This window comes from Semicossyphus pulcher, unplaced genomic scaffold (assembly GCF_022749685.1).
Source record: "Semicossyphus pulcher isolate SPU_LCO1_2020_fin unplaced genomic scaffold, fSemPul1.0.p SCAF_6, whole genome shotgun sequence".
Classification (NCBI taxonomy): domain Eukaryota; kingdom Metazoa; phylum Chordata; class Actinopteri; order Labriformes; family Labridae; genus Semicossyphus; species Semicossyphus pulcher.
In genome coordinates, this window is record NW_027211737.1 from 20,190,602 (window position 1) to 20,213,154 (window position 22,553).

The 22,553-nt window shown below is 45.2% G+C and overlaps 1 protein-coding gene across 12 annotated transcripts in view; it reads right to left on the reverse strand.

Moving 5' to 3' along the window:
• Positions 1 to 429: 429 nt before the first annotated feature.
• Positions 430 to 22,553, reverse strand: part of mef2cb (myocyte enhancer factor 2cb) — a 68,768-nt gene continuing 46,644 nt past the window's right edge. For 2 of the 12 annotated variants that reach the window (XM_069683606.1, XM_069683605.1), the window contains 8 exons: positions 15,093 to 15,236; positions 14,757 to 14,894; positions 12,454 to 12,643; positions 10,961 to 11,008; positions 6,075 to 6,247; positions 4,699 to 4,828; positions 4,236 to 4,371; positions 430 to 3,982 (listed from right to left, as the gene is read on the reverse strand). In XM_069683606.1, coding sequence (XP_069539707.1) covers positions 3,640 to 3,982; positions 4,236 to 4,371; positions 4,699 to 4,828; positions 6,075 to 6,247; positions 10,961 to 11,008; positions 12,454 to 12,643; positions 14,757 to 14,894; positions 15,093 to 15,236 — 1,302 coding nt within the window. In that variant the 3' untranslated portion in view covers positions 430 to 3,639. Of the gene's footprint in view, positions 3,983 to 4,231; positions 4,372 to 4,698; positions 4,829 to 6,074; positions 6,248 to 10,960; positions 11,009 to 12,453; positions 12,644 to 14,756; positions 14,895 to 15,092; positions 15,237 to 22,553 lie in introns of those variants that run through there. The other 10 variants (XM_069683607.1, XM_069683608.1, XM_069683615.1 and 7 more) reach the window with 10 other exon arrangements.

Consider the following 22,553-nt stretch of genomic DNA (forward strand, 5'->3'; position numbering starts at 1 on the left):
GGTGTTAAAGGGGGAATTCTACATCTCTCTGATTCGTAGGAGCAGATCACTGTTTGCATTCTTTATATGTTTTTCACTGTGAACTTAAGGTCCATGTTGTGTGTGTAATGTATCACAGTGAGAGATGATGCATTGCAATGTTAGATAAACCTCGGCCTTAAATGTCGAATAAATGTCTTAAGTATGAATACTTGTGTAAAAATGTTATATTTTTCAATGTACATGAAGCAAATGTGAAAATGATGCATTGCCATTAATATTTCAGTACCACTCAATGTATGATGTCTTAATGTGATGCTTCTGTATATAGCACTTTTTCACTGACTTCCTTTCATGTTGCTATTTTCTGAGTCTGCACAGTATGAAGCCACAGAGTCTGGAGATGCATGCAGAAACAAGTCAAACACAATGAATTCACACCGAGTCACGTCAGGATAACTAAGAAAGCCAGTAACTTTACTGAAATCTCTGCAAAATACAAATAGCCTTTTTTCCCTCCAGCAGAGGAGACTTTCACTTCACCCCCCCTCCATCCGTGTTCACTACATACAGCTGAATCAAGTCTCTCGACTTCTTACAGAGATGTGGGTTTAATTTAAAACCATCTTAGTCTCAAGTGGCGACAAAGGCCAGCTTATGCCGCTGAAAGCCGCTCTAGCGCTCCACAAAACATTAGTTCCAAACCTCCCCCAGTTTCAGGTTTATACAAGCTACATTTGATACTACAGACTGACTTTTTTTAAGCATTGTAACATATTACTCTTTTTTTTTTTCTTTTTTTTTTAAGAAATTCATTTTTCAGCTTTTGAATACAACTTAAATAAACCACAAACACGGTGGAGCAACAGAGAATCCCATGTGAATGCAGGGACCTTAAGCAATGTTATTACATGGTTATTACACATGGCTGTACAGATGTATGGTCTCCCCTTTTGACTGCAAAACATCAGCTGAGGTACTGAGCGGGTCAATTTTGAGGTACCAACATTAAGTCTATATTATAGTAATGAACATTAGAGAACAACTGATCAACAGGTGATGAAAAACAGAAAGAAAAAGAAACAAATATAGAAAGACAAGTTTACTGTCTTTTTTGTAAAACTACAGCACTTCTTTTGAGTTAAATTTTTGAATGCAATGCACAGGAGAGAGAACGGGCGAGTTATTGTGCTTGGTATCGACAATGCAGCTCGATGTTTGGAGCTGCACTGCACCGACTGAAATTGAAATGTGAAACCAATTGTACATTTGAGCAAATTCTTTTATTGTCTTGTTTCAATGCTTGCAAAAACCATAAATGAATGTGAAAATAAAAGTTGAGTTTACAACACAGAAATGCCACTGGCTTTGGTTTCTCCACACTTTCGCTGCCTGAAACATCATGTTTTTTTTCTCAACCTTTTTGTTATTGAGTTTAAAAAAAAAAAAAAAAGAGAGAGAGAAGAAGAAGAACACCATTATAGAGGCTCTGCCCCTGTTTGACTACACAGACTGTTTACAGTAACAACATAGTGAACCTGCATGAAATATGCACATAGAAATATCATAACACTTAAGTGACAGCAGATACGGGAGTGGGAGGCAGAGAGATATGTGGCTAGTTTCATTGTTTTTAAAAAAGAGAAAATCAAAACAGCTATTTTATTTCAAATAAACATTTGTGCTTCTGTCCGACCAGCATCATCAGTTTGTCCCTGTGTATCTGACGCTGAACACCTGCTGACTGATGTGGAACCCTGAAGACTGGAGCATGAGGAGACACAGGATCAGACTAGGTTTGCAAACAATCAGGGATAATTACCCATAATGCACTTTGATGCAAAATGATTTGACATGAATGCAATTCAAAATAAAATAGTTTAGATTGGGCTGGAGCTTGTGCAACATGAACACAAGCTGAGATGGAGCAAATAATGTCTTTAATATTGTCTAATTCTTTCTATTAGGTTACTGAATTGGATGATAAATGCGATGCGTTCAAATGCATCTCGAGGGTCATATGTCCTCATGAGTATGGCAGTCCTGTGCGTCCTGTCTCAGCATGTATCCCTGTGCCTCCCCTTGTTCCAGCCTCCCGACGTTTTCCACTAACAGGACGTTTTTCAGCATTCAGGCCCGTCTTTCCTCCGCCACACAAACCCTGGTGATGTTTCCCAGCTGGTTTTTTAAGGTTAGACTAAATACACCCCTGAACGCCACTGCTCAGGGCTCAAATGAAACAAACCAGACAACATGTGCAACTGCACATAGAAACTCCACTAAGAAACCAACAAAAATCATTAGTATATATATTTATATATTAGAAAGCTATACACAAGCATGTTAATTTCACAGATTTTTTTTTAAAGATTCTTAATATTACCATTATTATATATAATTAGAAATACACGTTTAAAAACAAACCTCTACAAAGATAAAACAGTTCAGCAAAGCATTGGATCTCAGTCTGTTTTCATGGCTTAGGGCTTCAGAGCCCCGTCGATTCCCCTCTGGGCGATCTATCCTTCTCTTATTAGCAAAGCTATCAAAAACACATTCTGGCTTATAGAAACTACAAAAAGCCACAAAAATGCTTTGCATTGTATTCCTTTCATATGAAAATATAAGCAAGTGTATCGTACAATTGTTTTTTCCTTTTTTTGTTTATTAACACTGAATATTAATACTAGATCCAGAGGTGTCTCGATTACACTAACGTAGCTCTCGGATCAAAGGGTGGTCCTCGCTCGGCTCCGGCCTGTCAGAGGAGCGCTAACATCCTCAAAGGTTTCCGCGTGTCTAGCATCGGGGCTGCCTGTTTACCTGTACAATCCTTCAAATGTTGCATAATAGCTTTTTCATTTAGTGAGTAAATAAATCTTGTAATGTCTGGCAACTTTTGACCCCCGCCCTTCCCCCCTCGACCCTCTATTTACATAAATACGTTGAACCTGCAACATGACATCATCTAATGTTAACACACATTTTTGCAAGGGAGAACTGCAGAGAAGGTATATAGCAATGAAACTGACACTGTACACATGTATTGTCTGTCCAACTCAAGTGCTAAGGTGTTTCCACTGGACACACTCACTCTCATGTTTTTTGTCTTTTTTTGTCTCTATCACTGATATATCGCTGAGGCAAAGTGTAAGTACGTTTTATGAAACAGAGTACCTGACTATTTTTTTTGTTTATTTGTTGATATGCATATATGTACACATACACACACGTGTAAAGATATATGCATATGTGATTCTTTTTAGCCACACACAATACAATTTATGCATAGTTCCCCAACAAAAATACCCCCGGATCCTAACCCAACCAACACCCGCCCCCTCCCAAACCCCCTTACAACACCCCACTGGTTTATATAATGTCAATATGTATAGCACACGCACACTCAGCAAAAAGAAAATAAAAAAGGAAAAGAAACTCAAACATATTTTAGAAAAGGGCTGTCCCTTTTCTTTCCTTCAGCGTTAAGAGATAAAGGAGGGAGGCCGTGGGGTCGGGCGGTGAGTGACTCATGATATTGAGTGAAAGGAGAAGGAGGAGGTGGTTGATTTGGGGAGGGGGGGGGGCATTGTAACGCTGCGTTGTTGTCAGGGGGGCTCAGGGCGACTCGGGGCACTTGCCGGGGAGAGGACAGAGCTATCATGTGGCCCATCCCTCTGACAGGCGCACCCGTTTAATGGAGGGGCTCTCGCGCTCGTCCAGGGCGGGCCGGGCCAGTCCCAGAGGTGAGTGGAACTCGTTCCTGTGCTCGTCACGGTCGCTGCCCTCGTGGGAGCTGCTACAACTGCTCAGGCTGTCGACGGGGGAGCGTCCCGAGTCCTGGCGGGACGAGGGGTTCTGTGGAGGTAACCCACCGTAGCCCCCCGGTGTGCTGCTGTTGCGATCTCTAGGAGGAGAAACAGGTTCGGACTTGATGTGCAGGCTTTGAGCAGAGGGCAGGGACAGATTTGAACCCTGACATAAGTGAGAGCTAGAGCAATTTCTGTAGGAAGGAAAGGAAACGCAAGGGGTTACAGAGTTACAGAGCAAGAAACAAAGTGATCTTAAAGTATGAATGAGCAATCATGCATGCACACACGCTCTTAACTTTTAAACAGGGAGGTGTCATATTTGTGCTGGACCTTGAATGTGAAGTTTGAAAACAGAGACTCTTGGCATCTTAAAAAAAAATAAGTCTCTGCGTGCAACATCATGCATTTGAAAGCAACACCTCAGATTAAGTTCAAGGCGCTCACCCTAGCTGTCCGAGGGCTGAATGCTGCATGTTCTGAAGGTGTTGCTGCTGCCACCCGCTCATCGAGCCGAGGTGAAGGGAGCTGCCGCTGTTGAAGCCAGAGAGGGAGGACAGGTCTGCGCTGTTGAGGGAGTACTCTGTGAACAAACACACGGGAGGAGGATTTAGATTATAGGTTGTTCACGGAAGTTCAAACAAAGCTGCAGAGAGAAAGCAGCTCTGATAAATGCTGCTGGGACGCATTAAGGGGATCTGTGGTAGATGATGGGACAATAGCACCCTCTGCTGTGCAACTGTTGCATTACACTTCAATTTGGGAAGGAGGATTCAAAAGGGACACACATCTAATTTTCTTTTGTTTTTTTTTTGTTATTATAAAGACTGGAAACATATTAGATTATTAAAAATAGTTTGTAAGAGAATAGTGGCATAAATGTATCAAAACAACACATAGTTGTACGCACCGGTACCATATGAAGTGGAGATGGCAGATGGGTATCCGCCCATGCCTTGTCCTGGTAGAGTGGGAGTTGCTACTGAGACCACGGGTGTGGCCAATGACTGAGCAGACTGCGAGTTGTTTATTCTCTGGTTCTGCGACAGAAGAAGAAAGAGGGAGAGGTTTGAGAACATGAAATCATCCCTCAGACAAAAACAAACAAAACACTGAAATAAAACCAGGAAAAAGTTTCTTTCATTTCTTTGTCTCGCTCAACAGATGCTGAGAGAATGAATGTGATGCCAACTTCAGGGGGAAATTAATCACTTGACACGCGGCACGGCTGAACCCTGCCAACCCTATCATTTACCACCCTTTCCGAGGGCCCGCTGTCGCTATAGTAACACCATCCGTCTCCACAGCAACGCAAGGTAGCGGCGGCAAGGGAGAGGCACTTTACAGCAGCGGAGGGGCAGGGAATAATGGAGGTTTGATGCAATATGGAAGTGTGCTCTTTTGTTCACCTTCATTTCTACAGTCTGAGTAATAAAGGCGGAGAGACGTGCGTGTGCAGCGAGGACTCTGTGTGGATTTGAGATGAAAAAAAAAGGAAGAAAGGGAGGAGAGGATACACAAGGGCCGAGGCAGAAAAGAGGCCAGGCTGCAGTTACTCTGACGCGCCACTGGGTGGCACTATTTACCCTCACAAAATGTCACGAGGCGACAGAGGAGGCTTCAGCAGAGTCAGCAACAAAAAAGGTGAAAGTTACTCTGGAGTTGGGACCGCTTTGATCAAAAAATGCAGGGATATTATGAATTTATCGCAAAAAATTAAGGAGTTAAACTTTAAATTAACTCAACTAGGGTGTGACTAGAAAAATGCTCAAGCTCCAGATCCTTAAAGCCCTTTCAGGGTTGTTCTGGTATTTAAATTTGAGTGACAATCTGACTTACCAAAAGCAGATCGACATCCTCGGACTGACGGCATTAAAAAGGGGAGGGCAATAAAGTCACATTAGTGAGTGTGAGAAAGAATGGACGAGTAGCTAAGTGTGGATCTAGGGATGGAGCTGCTAGAGGACGGAGCCAACAGAAGCAGGAATAAGGAGGACTACTGTAACTACACTAACTTTGCACACCTTATTAGAAAGCAAGAGACCAGGGCCTTTCGTATAAGCACTACAGCGACAGACACAGCAGAGGAAACTCATCTGACAGTATATCAGACTTGGGTTAAAGTGCATTTTAAAGAAAGTTGTTGGTTTGGAGCAAACAACAAAAATGTCACATACGTTTAGCCGGGCCTATCACAAATAACCTTATGAACCCAAGTCTGATATAAAAGGAAGATATACAGTAAGGAAGGTGGCAGGGGGAGGGAGGGAGGGAATGATTACTCACGATGGAGGGCATGTTGTTCTTGGCACCGGGCGGGATGAGCACACGTAGGTCAGGTTTGCGGTTGTTCATGCCTAAGTTCATGGGTGGAGGAGATTTAGCCTGCATGTTCTTGTTCATGCCTCCTGGAGAGACCAGCAGACCTGGGGAGTTGCGATGGTTTCCATATCCATTTCCTAAGAGAGCAACGACAGAAAGAAAAAGAAAGACATAAATACAAGAGTATTCTTCTTATGGAAGCTACATGTTCTTATTGAATCTTGGAAATCCCACTGTCCATGAAGAACCTTTATCGGCTTGTGCTCTTCGCTAATGTCTCTGTGTCAGATTGTATTGGCTCAGCGGTCTGAATAAACATGTAAACTGTTTCAGAAAGGGTACTCAAACAGACAAACTTTTCTTGCCATTAAGATCGCCACTGTTTGCTCGGCACTCGCACAACGCAGGCCCTTTCAAGCACCTCCACCCTCCACCTCTGTCACTGTCGCTGTCACTTAAGGCTACATGTGCCCTGCAACAGCCAGCGAGTCGTGTAAAAACATCTAATTACGGGTAGCAGAACCACAGAGAGGGATGGGACCCATCATTTGTCCATCAGAGCTAAACACATGTGCGGTTCCTCCAGACAAAGACCCTGCCTTAGGGCTGCCACCAGATCTGCATCCCCGCTAAGTTTGGCGGGCCAAGTGCAGCACCCATTTCCTCCTCAGAAACCAGTGGGGCCGAATCCCAGCAGCAACATCATTAAAAAAAAAACGAGAGTGGAGCATTCTTGCGAGCAACATAGTCTTTGTTTCTAACCCAATCCCGCAGGCTGTTTTTCCCCTTACTTCTGCTTCCTTCTTCCAGAGGGGTAGAACACAGGGCACTGTGTGGACGTTCCCACTTGAAAGACGGGCAGGAATTATACGTTAGACATAAATGAATTTCCTAATCATATACTCCGGGGGAAAATGAGTCGCAGATGTCTTCCTGGGCAATTTCCCTCGCTGATCTTTGTTTAATTTGAGAGCGAGGTTTTTGTTGTTTGGAAATGAAAAGTCTCAAAAGCTCAATTTGAACAATCTGAAGAGTAAACGACCGCTAGCGGTGAGAGAAAATGAGGCCGTCTGACAGAAAACGGGAAAAACAGTGTGTGTGTCTGCTGCTGAGCGTGTGTGTGTGTGTGTGTGTGTGTGTGTGTGTGCGTGCCTCTGCTGGCATGTGTGATGTGTGAGCTTGTAGGAGTTGATGTTGACAACATAGACTTTGTGCGTTTGAACGTTTTTCTGTATGCAATTTAATGCATGATTCTACATAAGCTCTCTTTTTGTGTACATAAGCACAGCGTGACTTTATCACACATGCTGTAAGAGTGATTTTGCATATGGATGCACGTGTGTGTTTTGTATTGGACCCTCTTAGTTCCAGTGTCAATCTCACATTAGCAAAGAGGCAGCTGCCTCTTCAGTTTTCCCGCTCTCTCATTCTCATGCTCGGCCCTTTGTGAGATCGAGTGGGTGCATGTGGAGATAGATGAATGAGACCTCACACACACATAAAACACACGCCGCACGCACACACACTTTGGTAAATAACCCAGCAGGAAGTACATCAGTGTTTCTGTACAGATGAATAAAAAAAGAGGCTGAGCTTTGCGGAGACATTAATACACACTTTGGTCAAGATGACACGGACTTCATCTTGGGGACAGTTAATCAGACATCTGTGTATCGCCGCCCTGTGGAGATGGCTGCCGTCCAGTCAATTATCCGCTAGATGACTGTGATCATGAGTGGCACAGGCCAGTCCTTAAGCACTTCAAAAGAAAAATCATTAGCTAATTAAGCTAATGAAGCAAGAGCTGGGACTCCAATCTTCCTATTCTGTAGCTTGATCAGCCTGATTTCAGGACAGTGGCATTCAAAGTCGAAGTGATTCGACTTTTACATCAGCTGAAGACAAGATATCAAGGTTTAATTTCCACTCTCCTCCTCTAAAGCTGCGTTCCTCGGTCGAGCTAGCATCAACCGTTTAGAGGAAGTACCAAAATTAAACACACAGCCCAGCCTGGAGTCTGCTTTGCTACAGCATAAAAGTCACACAACATGTGATCTGAGATTCAGATAAAGCAGCTCTTTGCTATTTCTGAGGTGTGTGAGGTCAAAGCTTGAAGGATTGCAATCTGCCTCCAAAGGTGCAATGGTTACAAGTTAGCACACTTCGACATGTTTGACAAGCCCCCCCCTGCAGCATCTATCACACACACAGGCTCACACACACACACACACACACACACACGCACACACACACACACACACAAAGGAGAGGAGTGGTTACACTCATGTACATTTTACTGTTACTGAACAAATTTCTGATGTCCTGTTGTGGTCTAACAGGCGCGCTCCGTTCTATTCCCCATTCACACACACTCTTCCGTTGCGGTTTGGCTAAATGTGCATTCAACCCTGAATTCTCCAACTGAACTAAGGTGTCACACTCAGGCTCACAAACTGTACAGTTGGTGTGAGGTGCTGCCAAACATTGAGACACACATTGTTTGATCTGCCGTTGTCAGTTGGCTCTCAGCTTTCATTTCTGTGCGATTCAGGCCGACGACGTCTTAAAGATGTTCAGTGTATGCTACTCATTTGAGGGAGTAATTGGTGCATGATGGAGGTGTGAGGTGAGTCTCTCGTTAGTTCCTCGCAGAGCGCTGATCGGAGCGGAGATGACAGCTACATAATTGCACAAATGGAGGTGGGAGGTTTTTACAAGCCGCGGCCTTGGTCTGGAGCTCCCTTCATCAGCTCTCTTTCACTCTGTCTGTATCCCTCCTCACCTCGCTCTCTCTCTCTCTCTCTCCCACCCGGCAAAGGAGTTAACAGATTGAACACATACTGTATATAAGGGAGCGAACATACACATGCACTTACACACTTTCCACAGTATTTCCACTGAAGAGACATGATGACTCAGCCTCGCAGTAACAGGCCCTGTTTGCACTGGACTAGAATTACTTTCAGACCACGTTTAATTTAGACTTAACCCACATTTAAGTCATAAAAGGACTGTTGCTAGGCAACGAACAACAAGATGAACTCAAATCTCGCAGGCTGTGAAACTTTTTCATTTACTTTTTTCTGTCACAAGTTGTTAAGCTGGTGTCAGAAAATCTACATAATGTCTGCATCAGAAGGCTGCTGTCACAAACAAGGAAACAATGACCCCATGGAAGCATATACATTTACATTAGCCCATTTTAAATGCACCAAATATGTGATTTTCACTAAGATGACAATTCACGCTATATTCAAATTATCAGGAGACTTTTCTTATGTGAAATATGGTCGATAATCAGTGATGAAATTACATCTTTTAAAGAACACACGGCAGATTTAGACACAATTAATGTCTACAATCCTCCCAGACTACAGAAGGACCACATGTGATGTTTGTCTCTCAGGCTTTAAAAGCTGTAAACTTTTCTCTCGTTATGGACGGAAGAGCTGTTACATCTGAGGTAGGAAGGAGGTGTTGTGTTGTTTTGCATGTCTGAACCACACACTCATCGACACACACACACACACACACATGCACCCCTCCTATGTCACTTAGGCCACTTAAGACACTCATACGCAGGCCAGACAGCTACTTGTACAATCAGCTTATCAAAACTCCCGTTGAGCATAAGAGGAACATTAAACCAGTCTTTGTGGTGCCACCTCACACTGACTCACTCAGAGGAACATCATTAAAATGGCTGACCAAGTTCACAGAACACTTCCATCTGTGTTCCCCTACTTCTTCTCCTTTGCACACATGCGTCTACCATCAGTGGATATTCATCACTGGGGTCCCCCCCCCCTCCCCACACACACACACACACACACACACACACACACACTCGTTCTCTCCCCCCCCTCGATGAGATTTAAGAGCGCTTTGAATGGAATCTTTTAGCTCCCACATGACTCTCTCTCCACGTCGTGTTTTTCGCTGCTGCCGAGCGACACTCGGCTCGCACAGAGCGCCTCTGTTCCTCCACTGCGGTGACACAAAGGCTACATTTGAAGCATGCTCTGCAGCACGCCGTCGACGGAACACACGCCACAACAAACGGGCCTGTTGTGCGCGTGATGAGTGACCAGACAGAGAAACCAGGCAGTGACCCCTTGTGATGGAGCCCTTGGGGCCAGACGAGGCTGCCCAGCTGTGCCCCCCTCACTCTCCATTTTTACACTCTGCACTGTACGTCCAGGCCGTAAAATTTAACCCTTTAAAAGAGGCTCTCTTTGCCATAAACTTGGGCCTGACATATCCTTGGGGGCAATTCCACTGACACACAGAAGCTAACACATAAGATTCCTTACACATGTTGTTCAGACATGGGTCTCTCCGCTCTCCACAGGATCATTATGGGATGGTGAGCCTCTCCAAACATTGAATTAATTTGATTGCAGACATATGATAGCAGTTAACTGTGTAGAGAGTTTGTGTAGCCAAACAACTCGGTCCAAATGAGAGCTATGGTTGTTGTTGTTCAAATTTAGGCCCCTAGAAATAAAGATTAGTCTCTTTATAAGGAGAGAATTTCGCTGTAAATCTCTAGTGACTGCCTGTCAGTCAGTCTGCAGCTTCAGTATATAGAGCAATTATGTTCTGTTTCCCCCCACTTGTTCTGGCGTTTTATAGCTGAACGCAGGCAGGATGTGTCACAGCCTCGGCACTGGGCAAACATTCCCAGATGAACTCCACGACCGCTAACATCAACACATCATGGACAAAATCTCCACTCGGGTTTGGGTTACTATTAGTCATGCATTTTACGGCCCCGAGTGGGTGAGTGGGTGCCATGCATGTGTGTCTGTGAGGGTGTTTGTGTGCGAGAAGAAGAGGCCATTCCTTACCAGCACTGGTGCCTGCGCCAGTGGTGAGGTCAGCACCCATGAGGCCACCTGAAAGATGAAAGAGAGAGGAGAGCAAAAGAGCGAAAACCATTAGAGGATAGACACCCACGTTACATCCACTCTGCCTCCTGTCTCTTACCTCGCTGGCCTTTCAGAAGCTAACTCAATTTAATCACAATCCACCGCCTGTGTGTGTGTGTGTGTGTGTGTGTGTGTCAGAGCATCACATGTGTCCTGATACCAGAAGTAATACTGCTTCCCACTCAAACTTTAACACTCCGAGCAACTGGACACAGAAGCCGCCGTCCAAGAAAAATGACACATTATTATTTTTAAGCCATGCGAGGTGGAGGAGTGGGAGGGTCTGTGCGGTTTGCTGTGGATGCTGCGAGCGCCAAAGCTCATATTTAGTTTGTGCTGGCGCTTGCAGCATCCAGTCGTAATGACAGGGTGAGGGTGTGGGCAGCAGCCTTCAGACCAGAGGGACAGAAAAAGGACTTTGGACAACAATAACAAACCAACAGGCCCTGATTTGCTTATGTCACCATCAGCTCGATGTCTATACATAAAGGCCAGACGTCCCATGTGTAGACGCTCGCACTAAATCAGGCAGACTGCGGGCTGTGATTTTTAATGTGATATTAAATCATCAACTTGCTTTTAACAAAACACAGAGCAGGAAATATATGAATATGAAGCCGCAGAGGGATGATTTTAGATCATGTTCTGACTTTAGGTGGAATAATGCGGTCAGCTGTCATAAAATAGATCCCGCATTTGATGTGTGTTTCTATTTAAAGATGGAGTCACGTTTCTATCATTATTTTTATCCCTGGTGTTTAATTTGTCTTATTTTATTTTGTCACATTTTATTGTTTTACTTGTTGCCCTTTTTAAAGGGGGGGTATTATGCTCATTCAAGCGTCATATGTAGCTTAGCATAATTTACAGTTAAAAACACACCAGTGCTCTGTGCAGGCCCTCATACAGTCTCTGCCTGAAACGACTCAATCAGTTCTGTCCCTTTAAGAAACCCCACCCCTACAAGCCCGCTGTCTTCTGATTGGCCAGCTCTCCGAAGCCATCACTTTGTGACATCACAAAGTCTGAAACCTGGCGTTCACAGCAGCCTGCAGACTGAGCTGAGAAGCCTGGGGATTACTCCAACATACTTTTACCTACAGATTTGAAACTTCACCCACGCTTAGTCTGGACATCCAACATTGTAACATTATATATATATATATATATATGTCATAATACCCCCTCTTTAAGTCTTGCAAATTGAAATCTATTGCTGTCAAATGTTGTTCTTATTACCCGCACGTTTGTTCCAATGTGCAGCACGTTGGGCTGCACGTTTGTATGGAAGGTGCTGTTTAAATAAAGTTGAGTTGAATCATTATCCAGACTAAGAGGCCCACACAGCTGATAAGGTAGACAGATGGCTTAACAGCCTGTGCATGGGTGCATGCGTGCATGTGAGGCCGCACCTGTGTTACCTGCACTGGGGGGTCTGTGAGTCACTCCGGGGGACATGCTGTTTCTCTGTAGGCCGTGGTGCGCCAGTGGCAACAGGTTATGGTTGCCTAGGGAACCGCCGGGATGGCTGTAGATGAGATTGTTCTGGTTGCTGACGGGAATGGACACGGGCATGTCGTAGTTGGATGGGGGCACGGCCTGCTGGGGAAAAAAGAGACACAGAGACAAGTTTGATTAGACTTAAGATGCCAGAGAGCGAACAAACCAGAATAAGTAAAGAAGCAGTCAGAAAAGAAAAAAGGCAGAGACAGACAACAGAAAGTAGACAGTCATGCGTAGATGGAAGGTACAGAGAACGAGACCAACAAAACAAGACAGAAAAGGTTGTTTTTTGGATGCTACTACAGTCACATCTTTCTGTTTTACCCTGACATGTTGTGACATCTCTCAGTGTGAAGCAGAAGGCTGACCTGATGCGGTCGCTGCGTCTCGATTCCCTGAGATGCATTCCTGGTTGACTACATTTAAGGAAATAAGCAGCCTATGGTTTACTGGGAATAAAGCCAATGGCATCCCACTGTTCTTAAAGAGCTAAAGATAATTCAGTCTGTCTTCACCTCTCTAAAAACAGTCTGCAGTACTTCTTGCAAAAAGTTGCTCCAGCACCGGAGAACTGGATGCAATTAGGAATCACTTATTTTCCTGTCACGTGGAGCTAATGCTAAGTGTTTTTAAGGGGTAGACGCCGATCAGTCAGCAGCCTCATCAGGAGCACGAGGAGAGGTTAGTCTGCCCGGCCCCGGGCGTCTAGTTTGTCATGTTTATTGTGTCACTTGGCTGAGGGGCTTAACCTTGGGAGTGCCCTGGAAGTGGTTGATCCTGCATGTTAGCTTTAGGAAGTAGAAAATAGGGCTCTAAATTACTGCCATGTGTCTCGGGGACTGCACGAGGGAGCTCATCAGACTGCTGGATGTGGGATGTGTTCCTTAGCACTGCTGCGTCTTCTTCAACTTTCTCCCCAATTGCTGATTTTTTTCCGCAGCCAAATATTATTTCAAAGTACAATGACGGTTACTTTTACCATATTTCATTGCAGGGCTTTTTGCCTTTTTTGCTTTTACTGCAACTTTACACAGGAGTGGGCTAGCTTAACTGTACGGATGCTTTCTTTTATAACCAGCGAGGGGCTGTCTCGGATTCTTTTGTTGGAGTTTTTAAACCTCATGACTTCTCTGTGCGGTATTTTCTAATAGTAGTGGAGCTGTCTGTGTGCATTTTTTTCATGTACGTTCACCCGATCGCTGGGTGTGAGGGCCCCGTCTGTGAGCTGTCCTTTAACTGGTGCCATCCTTCCTGTTTTTGCTCATCCCCCCCCCCCCACAGTCCCCTCAACAGTCCCCTGCAATCCAGAGGCCTGGTGCTTGGCAGCCACCCTGACCACACACTGAACTGCCACTTGTTGTGTGCAGACCCACGACCCCCCCACACTGTGTCCCCACCCAGCTCCGATCCCAAACCCACTCCACCCCAGCTCACCAACCCCTGCCTTGCTTCTAACCACATCTCCCCTCTCTGCTCCGCGCGGCTCAGACATGACTGTTCTTCTCTGACTTATCTACCATGGAATTATCTCTTTCTTTAAGGCACTAACCGGTCCAATATGGTGCTCTCTGGATGACGGGCGGGCTCGGATTACATAGAAAGCGGCCTTTATTTTGTGGTTTCTTGCAACTTCTGTGAAATTAGCAGTTTATTTTATAAATCCTGAAACTGACATGTCTGGACATGTTGACTTCCATTAACAAACATGCTGTTTTAAAGATGCTTTCAGGTTATTAAAGCTGGTAGGAGTGATAATTATGTTTTATCAGGTATGATGATAATAGTTTCATTGACACTGCGTCTGTCCTTGTGGCTGGGGGTGACTGAGCGCCGTGTTTTTGTGCAGGAAAAGGAAAAAGCACATGCAGACCGCACCTCCTTAGAAAGCTAAGGCATTATGGGTAACAGGTTCAAGGAGGGAACCCAGTTAGGTTAAAATTTGTCATAAGAGCAAGTCTGCAATTACTGCAGAACAAATGCTAGCTAGTTATGGTTACAGTTCTGTTAAATGAAAGGGCCATCCCTCTGCTGTAAGCAAGCAAATCAGAGAAGTTGAAGTGCACATTATAATCTTACACTTGTTTTACTTTCACTCTCACTTTGTGTATTTAGTCTAGAGGCAAACACTGGTGGTTAGCTGGGTTAGCTCAACAGTTACTGGCCAGTCAGCGTTTTTTGTTAGCCCGCAGCGTAGTGTCAACCCAGTACTTACAGGTATCTTATGGGTTTTAATCATGTGATCAAACTCCTCGTTAATCTGTTTGTATTTCTCCTCAGTGCGTGGGGTGAGGATGAGAGCAGACTCGAGCTCCGGGCTCTCGCCGCCTTTGTTCTCCTTCTTGTTCAACGCCTGCCAGGTCCCACAACCACAGAGATGGACGCAGGAGAGACACAGGATGAAGGGACGGAGAGACGGGTGGGTGGAAGGAACAGATGACGAAAACGAGGAGACGAGGAGGAAGTGACAGAGGGGTGGGGGGGGGAAAAAGGGGGAAAGAGAGGAAAGAAAGGTAAGAGGAAGGCTCGGGGAATAACGAGAGGTACTTACACACAGTCTCTGTCTGCTGATCATCAGATCAATGTCCTCGTTTATTTTCCTGTACTTGTCCTCGGACTCGGGGCTGTGGCCGACCGAGTCGTCTGCGTCGGGGTCTGGGCTGTCACAGCCGTTTAGGCCCTTCTTTCTCAACGTCTGCAAACAGAGCAGTTGCACAACACAGTTGAAGGGCTTTGCGATGTAAAGCAGGTGAACAACTTGGGAAGGACAAATGGTGATGAACTTTTAGGAGGCTTTATTTCTACAATGAACCCTGCCAAAGATAAGTCAAATTAGAGTGTTTGAACAGAGGTATGTCTCCATTTATTTTGAGATTTCTAAAGTACTTTTTCTTCACAAAAATTGCTCATAAATTGTTCGACAAAAGTTCTTGAACTTTCCACTGAATCATGTTGGCAGGCTGCACTCTAACCTCCATCAGCACAGGGTGAAACAAGGATACAGTGGCTGCTTCCTGACACATAAACATTCAAGATGACACAAAGGATTTGATCGCATCCAATAACAAGACATAACAAATGATCAAACTGTGGACCAAATGACAAATCACGGGACCTTGAAACCTCATAATTACGCAGGGAAAGGGAAAAACTTATAAAAGTAAAACATATTCCATAACCATAATCATCAGAGGGTCATAACATGGAGTTTAAGTCCAGCAGAGGAGTTCATGACTGTGGAATAGCCGCTATTAAATGTAGCAGTTTCTGTTTTGGCCACCTGATGGCCACCTGCCCCTGTTAGAGCAGCCAGCAAACAGCACAACTCTCCACTCGCTCACCACTCCCTCTGAGCGGGGCGAGAGACACAGACAAAGAGAGTTAGAGAGAGAGAGAGAGAGCTGCCTGTGTCCTTCCTTAGATATTGTTGACAACCATAACAACAGGGATAAGTTTCAGAGCGCATTACTGTGTGTGATAGCACCGGGGTCTGTTTGCTCGAGCGAGCAGGCACGTAGCGATAGGTGCTGTGTTCGTTTGCCTCGTAAAGTGAGAGACAAAGACGGAGCCGGAGAGAAGAAAAGTACAGTAGCTGACAGTTAGAGATCTCATCAAAGGCACCCCCCCTCCTCCTCCTCTCCTCCCTCCCTTTCACTCCCCCCTCCTCCTTCCCTCTCTCTCCTCCTGGCTTTAATAAAGGGAGATTAGTCTACAGGAGGAATATCACGGGCCTGCTCCTGTCTGTGCAGTCGTCGCTTCACACTGCGCTCTCCTACTTTCATCTGAAGCTCCATATCAGACAGACGTAATTAAATTTACTTTAGCACACCCTGTATTTGAAGCTGATCAAGTGTGTGTGTCTCTCCCTCTCTCTCTTTTTTCTCTCTCGGTATATGTTGTAGTGTGTGTGCGTGTCGGCTGGTGTGAGTGTCTTGTGTGTGGGAGGGGAAAGAGGGGAATGAGTCTGTGTTTGTGTGTGCATGTGTGGGTGTGTGAGAGTGGGTGTTAGCGTCGAGAAAAAGAAAAAAAAAGCAGCGAGAGAGAGAGAGAGACCAAGCAGGAGAAAAGGAGGAAGATAGATGCTAAGATAAGTTAATCTCAGTGAACTTCTTCCTCTCGTTTTGTTTTTCTCCCCGTCAGTGCTCGCTCGCTGAAGCTAGTCTACTCCATCACAACCAGCAGCAGGAGTGACAGGGAGCGATCTGCCTGCTTAGAAAACAAATAACAATCCAGTCATCTCTCATGTCAGCACAACAAAGGGCTGTTTTGAGTGTGGTTTTAGTGAACTTAGAGGGCTCCTTTTGTGTGTGTGATAACTGTTTGATTCCTGAGGCGTCTCGTGGCGAGGCAGCTACTGTAAGCGTGTCAACATTCGCTGGCTCTCCTCCTCTCTCTCTGAATCCTCACTTGGCCCCCAGAGTGGAAATCTGGAATTCTGAATTTGAAAGCGTCTCTCACATCTTTTGACAGTCTTCAGGAAATCACACCAAACAAATCAGCCGCGGCGATGCAGGAGATCTGACTTCTAACAGACCCACAGTGAATCAGGCACTCTTTGCTCTATCTGAGGTGGATGAGTCAAAAGAACAAAGGGGTTGCAGAGGTTTAGCACGCTGTCTTTTTTGGCAAAGGCGTGAGATGTAAAAAACTTCTCACTGTTTCTTTTGTGGAGTTTCATTCCGGCCCTGGCGATGCATCATATCGAACTGACAAGAGCTGAACCGCTGGCCTTTCTCCGCTCGCAGGAGAATGCGTGCAAGGAAAAAAAACAACTTTTTCTTCCTACTTGCGCAGATTTCTTCCTCCACCTACCGCCAAAGCAGCTCAGAGTGCAGGGAAGATTCACTTCCATTCTGGGAAGAGCAGAGCGAGGGCTGGGGTAAAGGTGACACCCATATGGGGTAACTGAGATGGTGGTCTTGCAGGGGGAGGGAGGGGTTGGGCGATGGTTGCGTTGGGTGTTGTTGGGGAGTTACATGACTTTGAAGCATGTGGCCCGGGCTTAGCTTCCCAACAGGGCTCAGCACTTTGAGGGTGCGGTACAAGGGCGGTATTCCAGTTATGCCCACCTGTTTAAAGACTTCACACCTGTTGCCAAAGGCTGACACACAACCCGACAACCAATCAGATGCGCTGGAGCGCTTTTATAGCCATAGAAGGACCTCCACTCTCACCACCCTGCCGCCCTGCTCTCGTCATCTTATATATTTTCTGCCCCTCGCTTTATCTGTGCCCTGAATTCGTATTAAAGCGCCACCGAGCCGTCGCCTGCTCCAAACAAGGCCTCGAGTCAGTTATTCGGTGACATCATCACTATATAAGACACATCAAAGACACACAGCATATTTCAAAATGACTGGGAGAATAATGATCATGGAGAAAGAGCTGCTACCGTTATATTGAAAGAGAGAAGTATGAAGAGCTGGCATGGAAACAGAGTCTTTGGGGAATATGCTAATATTCTGAGGATTAAACAAAAACACTTTGGTGCAGCTCGCTTGTGCCAGGAATTTTATGCACACAACACCCACCCAAATGATCATTCGTATATGAAAATTCAATTCAATTTATCAAGTTACTTGGGTTTTAAGTTTGCGCAAAGAAATGCTCATTATTTTACTCTCACACAATGACTGCTGGCGTCAGAGGGAGACTTTTTATAGAGCATTATTTAAGTTTATAGCTGTTTTATTGTCTTAGCAAAAGTCTCATTTTTTAATGTTAATTATTAATGTTTCCTTTGTGCTTATCGTGAAGCAGTTTTTGAAATATGAAAGACTAAGAACCGAACTGTGAAGCGAGACATAATTTCTGTTTAGAGTAAAAGATTAATGGAGAATCGGGGGGAGTGTAGGGAAGATAAAAAACAAACTATGAAGCTACAAACTACTACAACTCCACGCTACAGTAAATACAAGAAAGAAAGAAGGAGAAGAAGTACGAGAGGCAGAGAGGAAAGACTCCAAAAAAGCTGTGTATGCTAGCTTGGCTCTGTGTCTTTCTCTGTGGCCCCTTTGGAGGCTTGCTCCTAATTAAACTCCTTCTTCATGATGCTCCCTCATGACTCGACTTGTCACAGGGCCTGTGTGAAGCAGGCGCAGCATAGACACGGCGTCCTACATACTTAGACACCCGTCTCATCGGTACCCTTCAGCTCTGCGCCCTCAGCTAGGCCGACCTAGACTAGGATGGAGTAACACGGGCTAAAGGACTCCGTTCAGCAGGGTTAAGTGAGGCAGCCTGGGCTATGCTAACGCTTTGTGTTATTACATCTGTCACAATGTTTTAAGTGTAGGAAGCTTGCTCTCGTTTCATACTTTATGGTGTGGGTGTTAACTTTACGTAGCTGTTGAGAAAAAACAGTGGAGGATATTTGGGTGTGAATTCTGGGTGGCCCCAGGGGGTCTGCGAGGGACAGCTGACGCCTGCCCAGACCTCCTGCCATACCAGGATCCGTCTGCTCGGCATTCTGCCACCCTGCTCACCCTCTCTGCCCCTCTATCCGTCTTTCTGCCCCCTACTTCCTGTCTCAGTCTGCTGCTCGCGCTCTCGTCTCTGTCCTCTTCCCCTCACATCTCAACAGAAGATGAGTCAAAACATTGTTGGCGCGATGGGCACATCTTTATTTCTGATACACTCAGACCAGTTGATGGGTTTTGTTTGGAAAGATCTTCATGGCTGACCGTTCCCCTCTGCAGTTATTTTGGCAGCAGCTGAAGGGTACGACACATTCAATATTGTGTTTACGGCCGTTGGCGACAGCCAGGCCAGTAAATGTTTCTCAATGTCTTCAACCCGACGGCTGACAGCGACAGTGCAAAACCCTTCTGCAAAAACAGCCAGTTTATAATAGGGCTTTTATGTCTTTGCCAACTCTGCATGGTCTTCAGAATACACAAACTATTGTGAGCTAAACCAAGACTTATGAAAGAAGATAGTATAGTACCAGAGAACAAAAGTTCGACCCAATAAATGCAGCCGTTTATGCTTTTTTAGTGGCAGTGGATGGAAAACAAGTTGATGACAGACAAGCACAATAAAAAAACATTAATAACTGCAGCACTTATGGTTCATCATGTCTGCTGTGTTGTTAAAATATTATAACATTTTACTGGAACAAACAGCCTTTTCTTGGCAGGGTTTTGGCCTACGTTTGACACAATGTTAAATACGATAAAAAGCAGATTGATTCGTTCTATCGAGGACACTTTTTAAGGACACGGCGGCATGCTAATGGTACAGATCTGCCTTCAGAGTGTGTGAGAATCTGTGTAGGTTGAGTGTGACCACAGGGTGCACCTACAGTAAGAAGTGCAGACTCTTTGGTAGCTGGGCCCAAAAGGGAATCACAATGGAATTTAAAAGGATCCCAAATAATTTCAAGGAAATGTCATCTAAAGCTCCGAGCCACAATAATTAAGGGGGGTGTTTTGATTCAAACAGTGTTCAAAATGTCTAATTGGGAGGTTATCTTACAAACCTTGCAAAAAGATTTAGATCATGATCGTTTTAGGGGGAAAAAGTTTGGGAAACATCTGGGACTAAAACCTCGCTCTGTACGAAAAGCTCCATTTTTTTCAATGGACATTGGTTAGGAGAAGTGTGGTCCAGTGTCAGCAGGGTTAAGGCAGTGGGGAGAAACATTGTCCCTTCCCATCACTAGTAATCTAGATGTGGACCCGCTGTGGATTAAGACCCCCCGCACCACGGCACTATAAGAACCCTAAGTGCGGCCTCGTTGGCGGCAGGGATGGGGTAATAGTATGTTTGAGATCTGCTCTCATTCCCCTCATTTCTACTTCTTTTAATGCCCGTCTGGCTCACTCATACTTGCTCTCGTTTTTGTCTCTCCCCCTCACTCTCTCCGTCTCTCTCGCTCACTCTTTCTCTTTCGCCGCTTTTCCGAGTGGAGGGAACATCAGAGGGATCAGGCTGGCTTAGCTTATTGGAAGCAGATGGCAGACCAAAGGCAAGAAGGCCACAGTTTCATGAAGCGTGGTTTGAACATGCCAGGACCATGTCGAGGGGCATGCCCATGGATGATGGCTGCATGGTGTGTCTGAGCGTGTGTGTGTGTGAGCGAGGGAGCACTTCGGGTTGATTTTGTAGGTTACCAATCTGAGGAATGGGACCCCAAATCACAGCCTGTCCCTGCCTGTTTTTTTTTTTTTTTTTCAGTCATCATCTGTGCATCCCTTTGCGCTGGTTGAAAAACGATTGCATCAATGAGTTTTCAATGATTTGGTTGGCTTTGAAGCCCCTCACTCCTGGTGCATGCTGCTCTATAATCAGGAATCAAAGGCTGGCATCTGGGATCCATCATCCCTGGGCAAAGTGGTCGTGTGTTCAGTAATAACGCTGGCTAAATGTGTAATTACTAGCTGTCTAAGGGTTACTAGATTGATTTAAGATTAAGAAATCGGACTCAGAAGTCGAACAAAAAGTGTTAAGAAGAAGCGAGAGAGACAAAAGCATGAAAAAGATGGTGCTGTGCGCCACAAGGTTCCTTCTGCAAACATTGTTATGGTGCATGTGCTAAAATCGCCAATAAAGAAGAGCACGCTGCAGACGAGAGCCCACTCACAGACCGACAGTCGCAGCTAGCCAGGGCACAGCACAATACCAGATGGTGCAGTGTTTCCCATATGGAATAGACAAACACTAAGCACATGTCAGAATCCAACACTGTTTGCTACAGCAGCATCGCGGCCCCGGGAACAAAGTGGTCATTCAGACTAGTCACTACACTGTATAATTACCCAGATAGACATTATGAGACACAATGCCAGCTCAGTGAAACTGAATAAAGAGGGCACTTATGTCTACACCCTCGACCTACCCATCTTTCATCCCGTCTACACGCCGGTTGCATAATACGGCTCTATTCAAATCACAGAGATGAGAAAGCGTCTAAATCAATTGGACAGGGCTAAATTGCGTGTGGAAAACAGTCTTACACTAGTTTTCTACACTGCAATGACATATAGGCAGTTTGTTTAATGTCATTGTGTGACTGAGCTGTGACGTAATCAATACAGCCTTCAAATTCAACAAATTAACTCTTCAAGTAAAACTTCAAGTCCCCCTCCAGCCGCCTCTATTCCTCCTTTGTCCCCGCACCAATCATCACTTATCGTCTTTTGTCTCTCCGTCTCTTATCGCGTGGTGCCACAGCAGGAAAAGGGACCCTGAGGGAGGCCTCGAGTAACAATGACCAGCCGGTTGACCTCTATGCTGTGACCTTGAGTTTCCACACCCTGTCCAAAGCAGCAGCCGTGGCAGTGGAGGGGAGGGGGCTGAGGCCGGGGGGGCGTAGAAGCTCCAGGCAGGGCAGGGAATGCCATCTATAAAAATAGCTCTTCATTATTCTGTATTTTCCACAAATAGTTTCAAAGAACAAGGCGTCATTTCATCTTAATGGCTGGCGTGAATTGTTCTGGGCTGTGTAGTGGAAAAGCGTTGCCTTTTTGGCCTCAGAAGTGGCCTGCCTTTTTCACCGCTCCACACCACAGGGACCACATATTGGCACATTTCAAACGAGTCTATTTTTAAAACCTTCTTTTTGTTGTTGTGGGAGTACCTCAGACTTCCGCTTCAGTATATTGACCTTAAAAAACACCTCTGACTGAGATCCAAGTGCTACTTAGTTTCTCGTCTGAGGTTCTGCTTTTCTGGGCAGCGTGCGTCTGATGTGGAATAAAACGCTCAGGCTTTAGATCATGTACATTATCTGTCATCGTGCTTTTAGCCTCTCTTAAAAAGTGGAAGCAGAATATAGTCTATAAAATAGGAACTTGGTAAACTCACTCGCTTTATGTCTGAGGCTGGCGCCGGAGACACATGTGTTCTGGTGTGCCAGCCTCAAACTCAGAGCAGACAAGGTCGAGCTAACAGGGTCGTGTGCTCTTCTTTTCTATTGACACAATTAATATAACTTTCCCAAAATGTAATTTCTCTGTGATAAAATAGTTATTAAAAAACGAGCAGAAAGAAAGCCTCTGTTTGGTGAAGT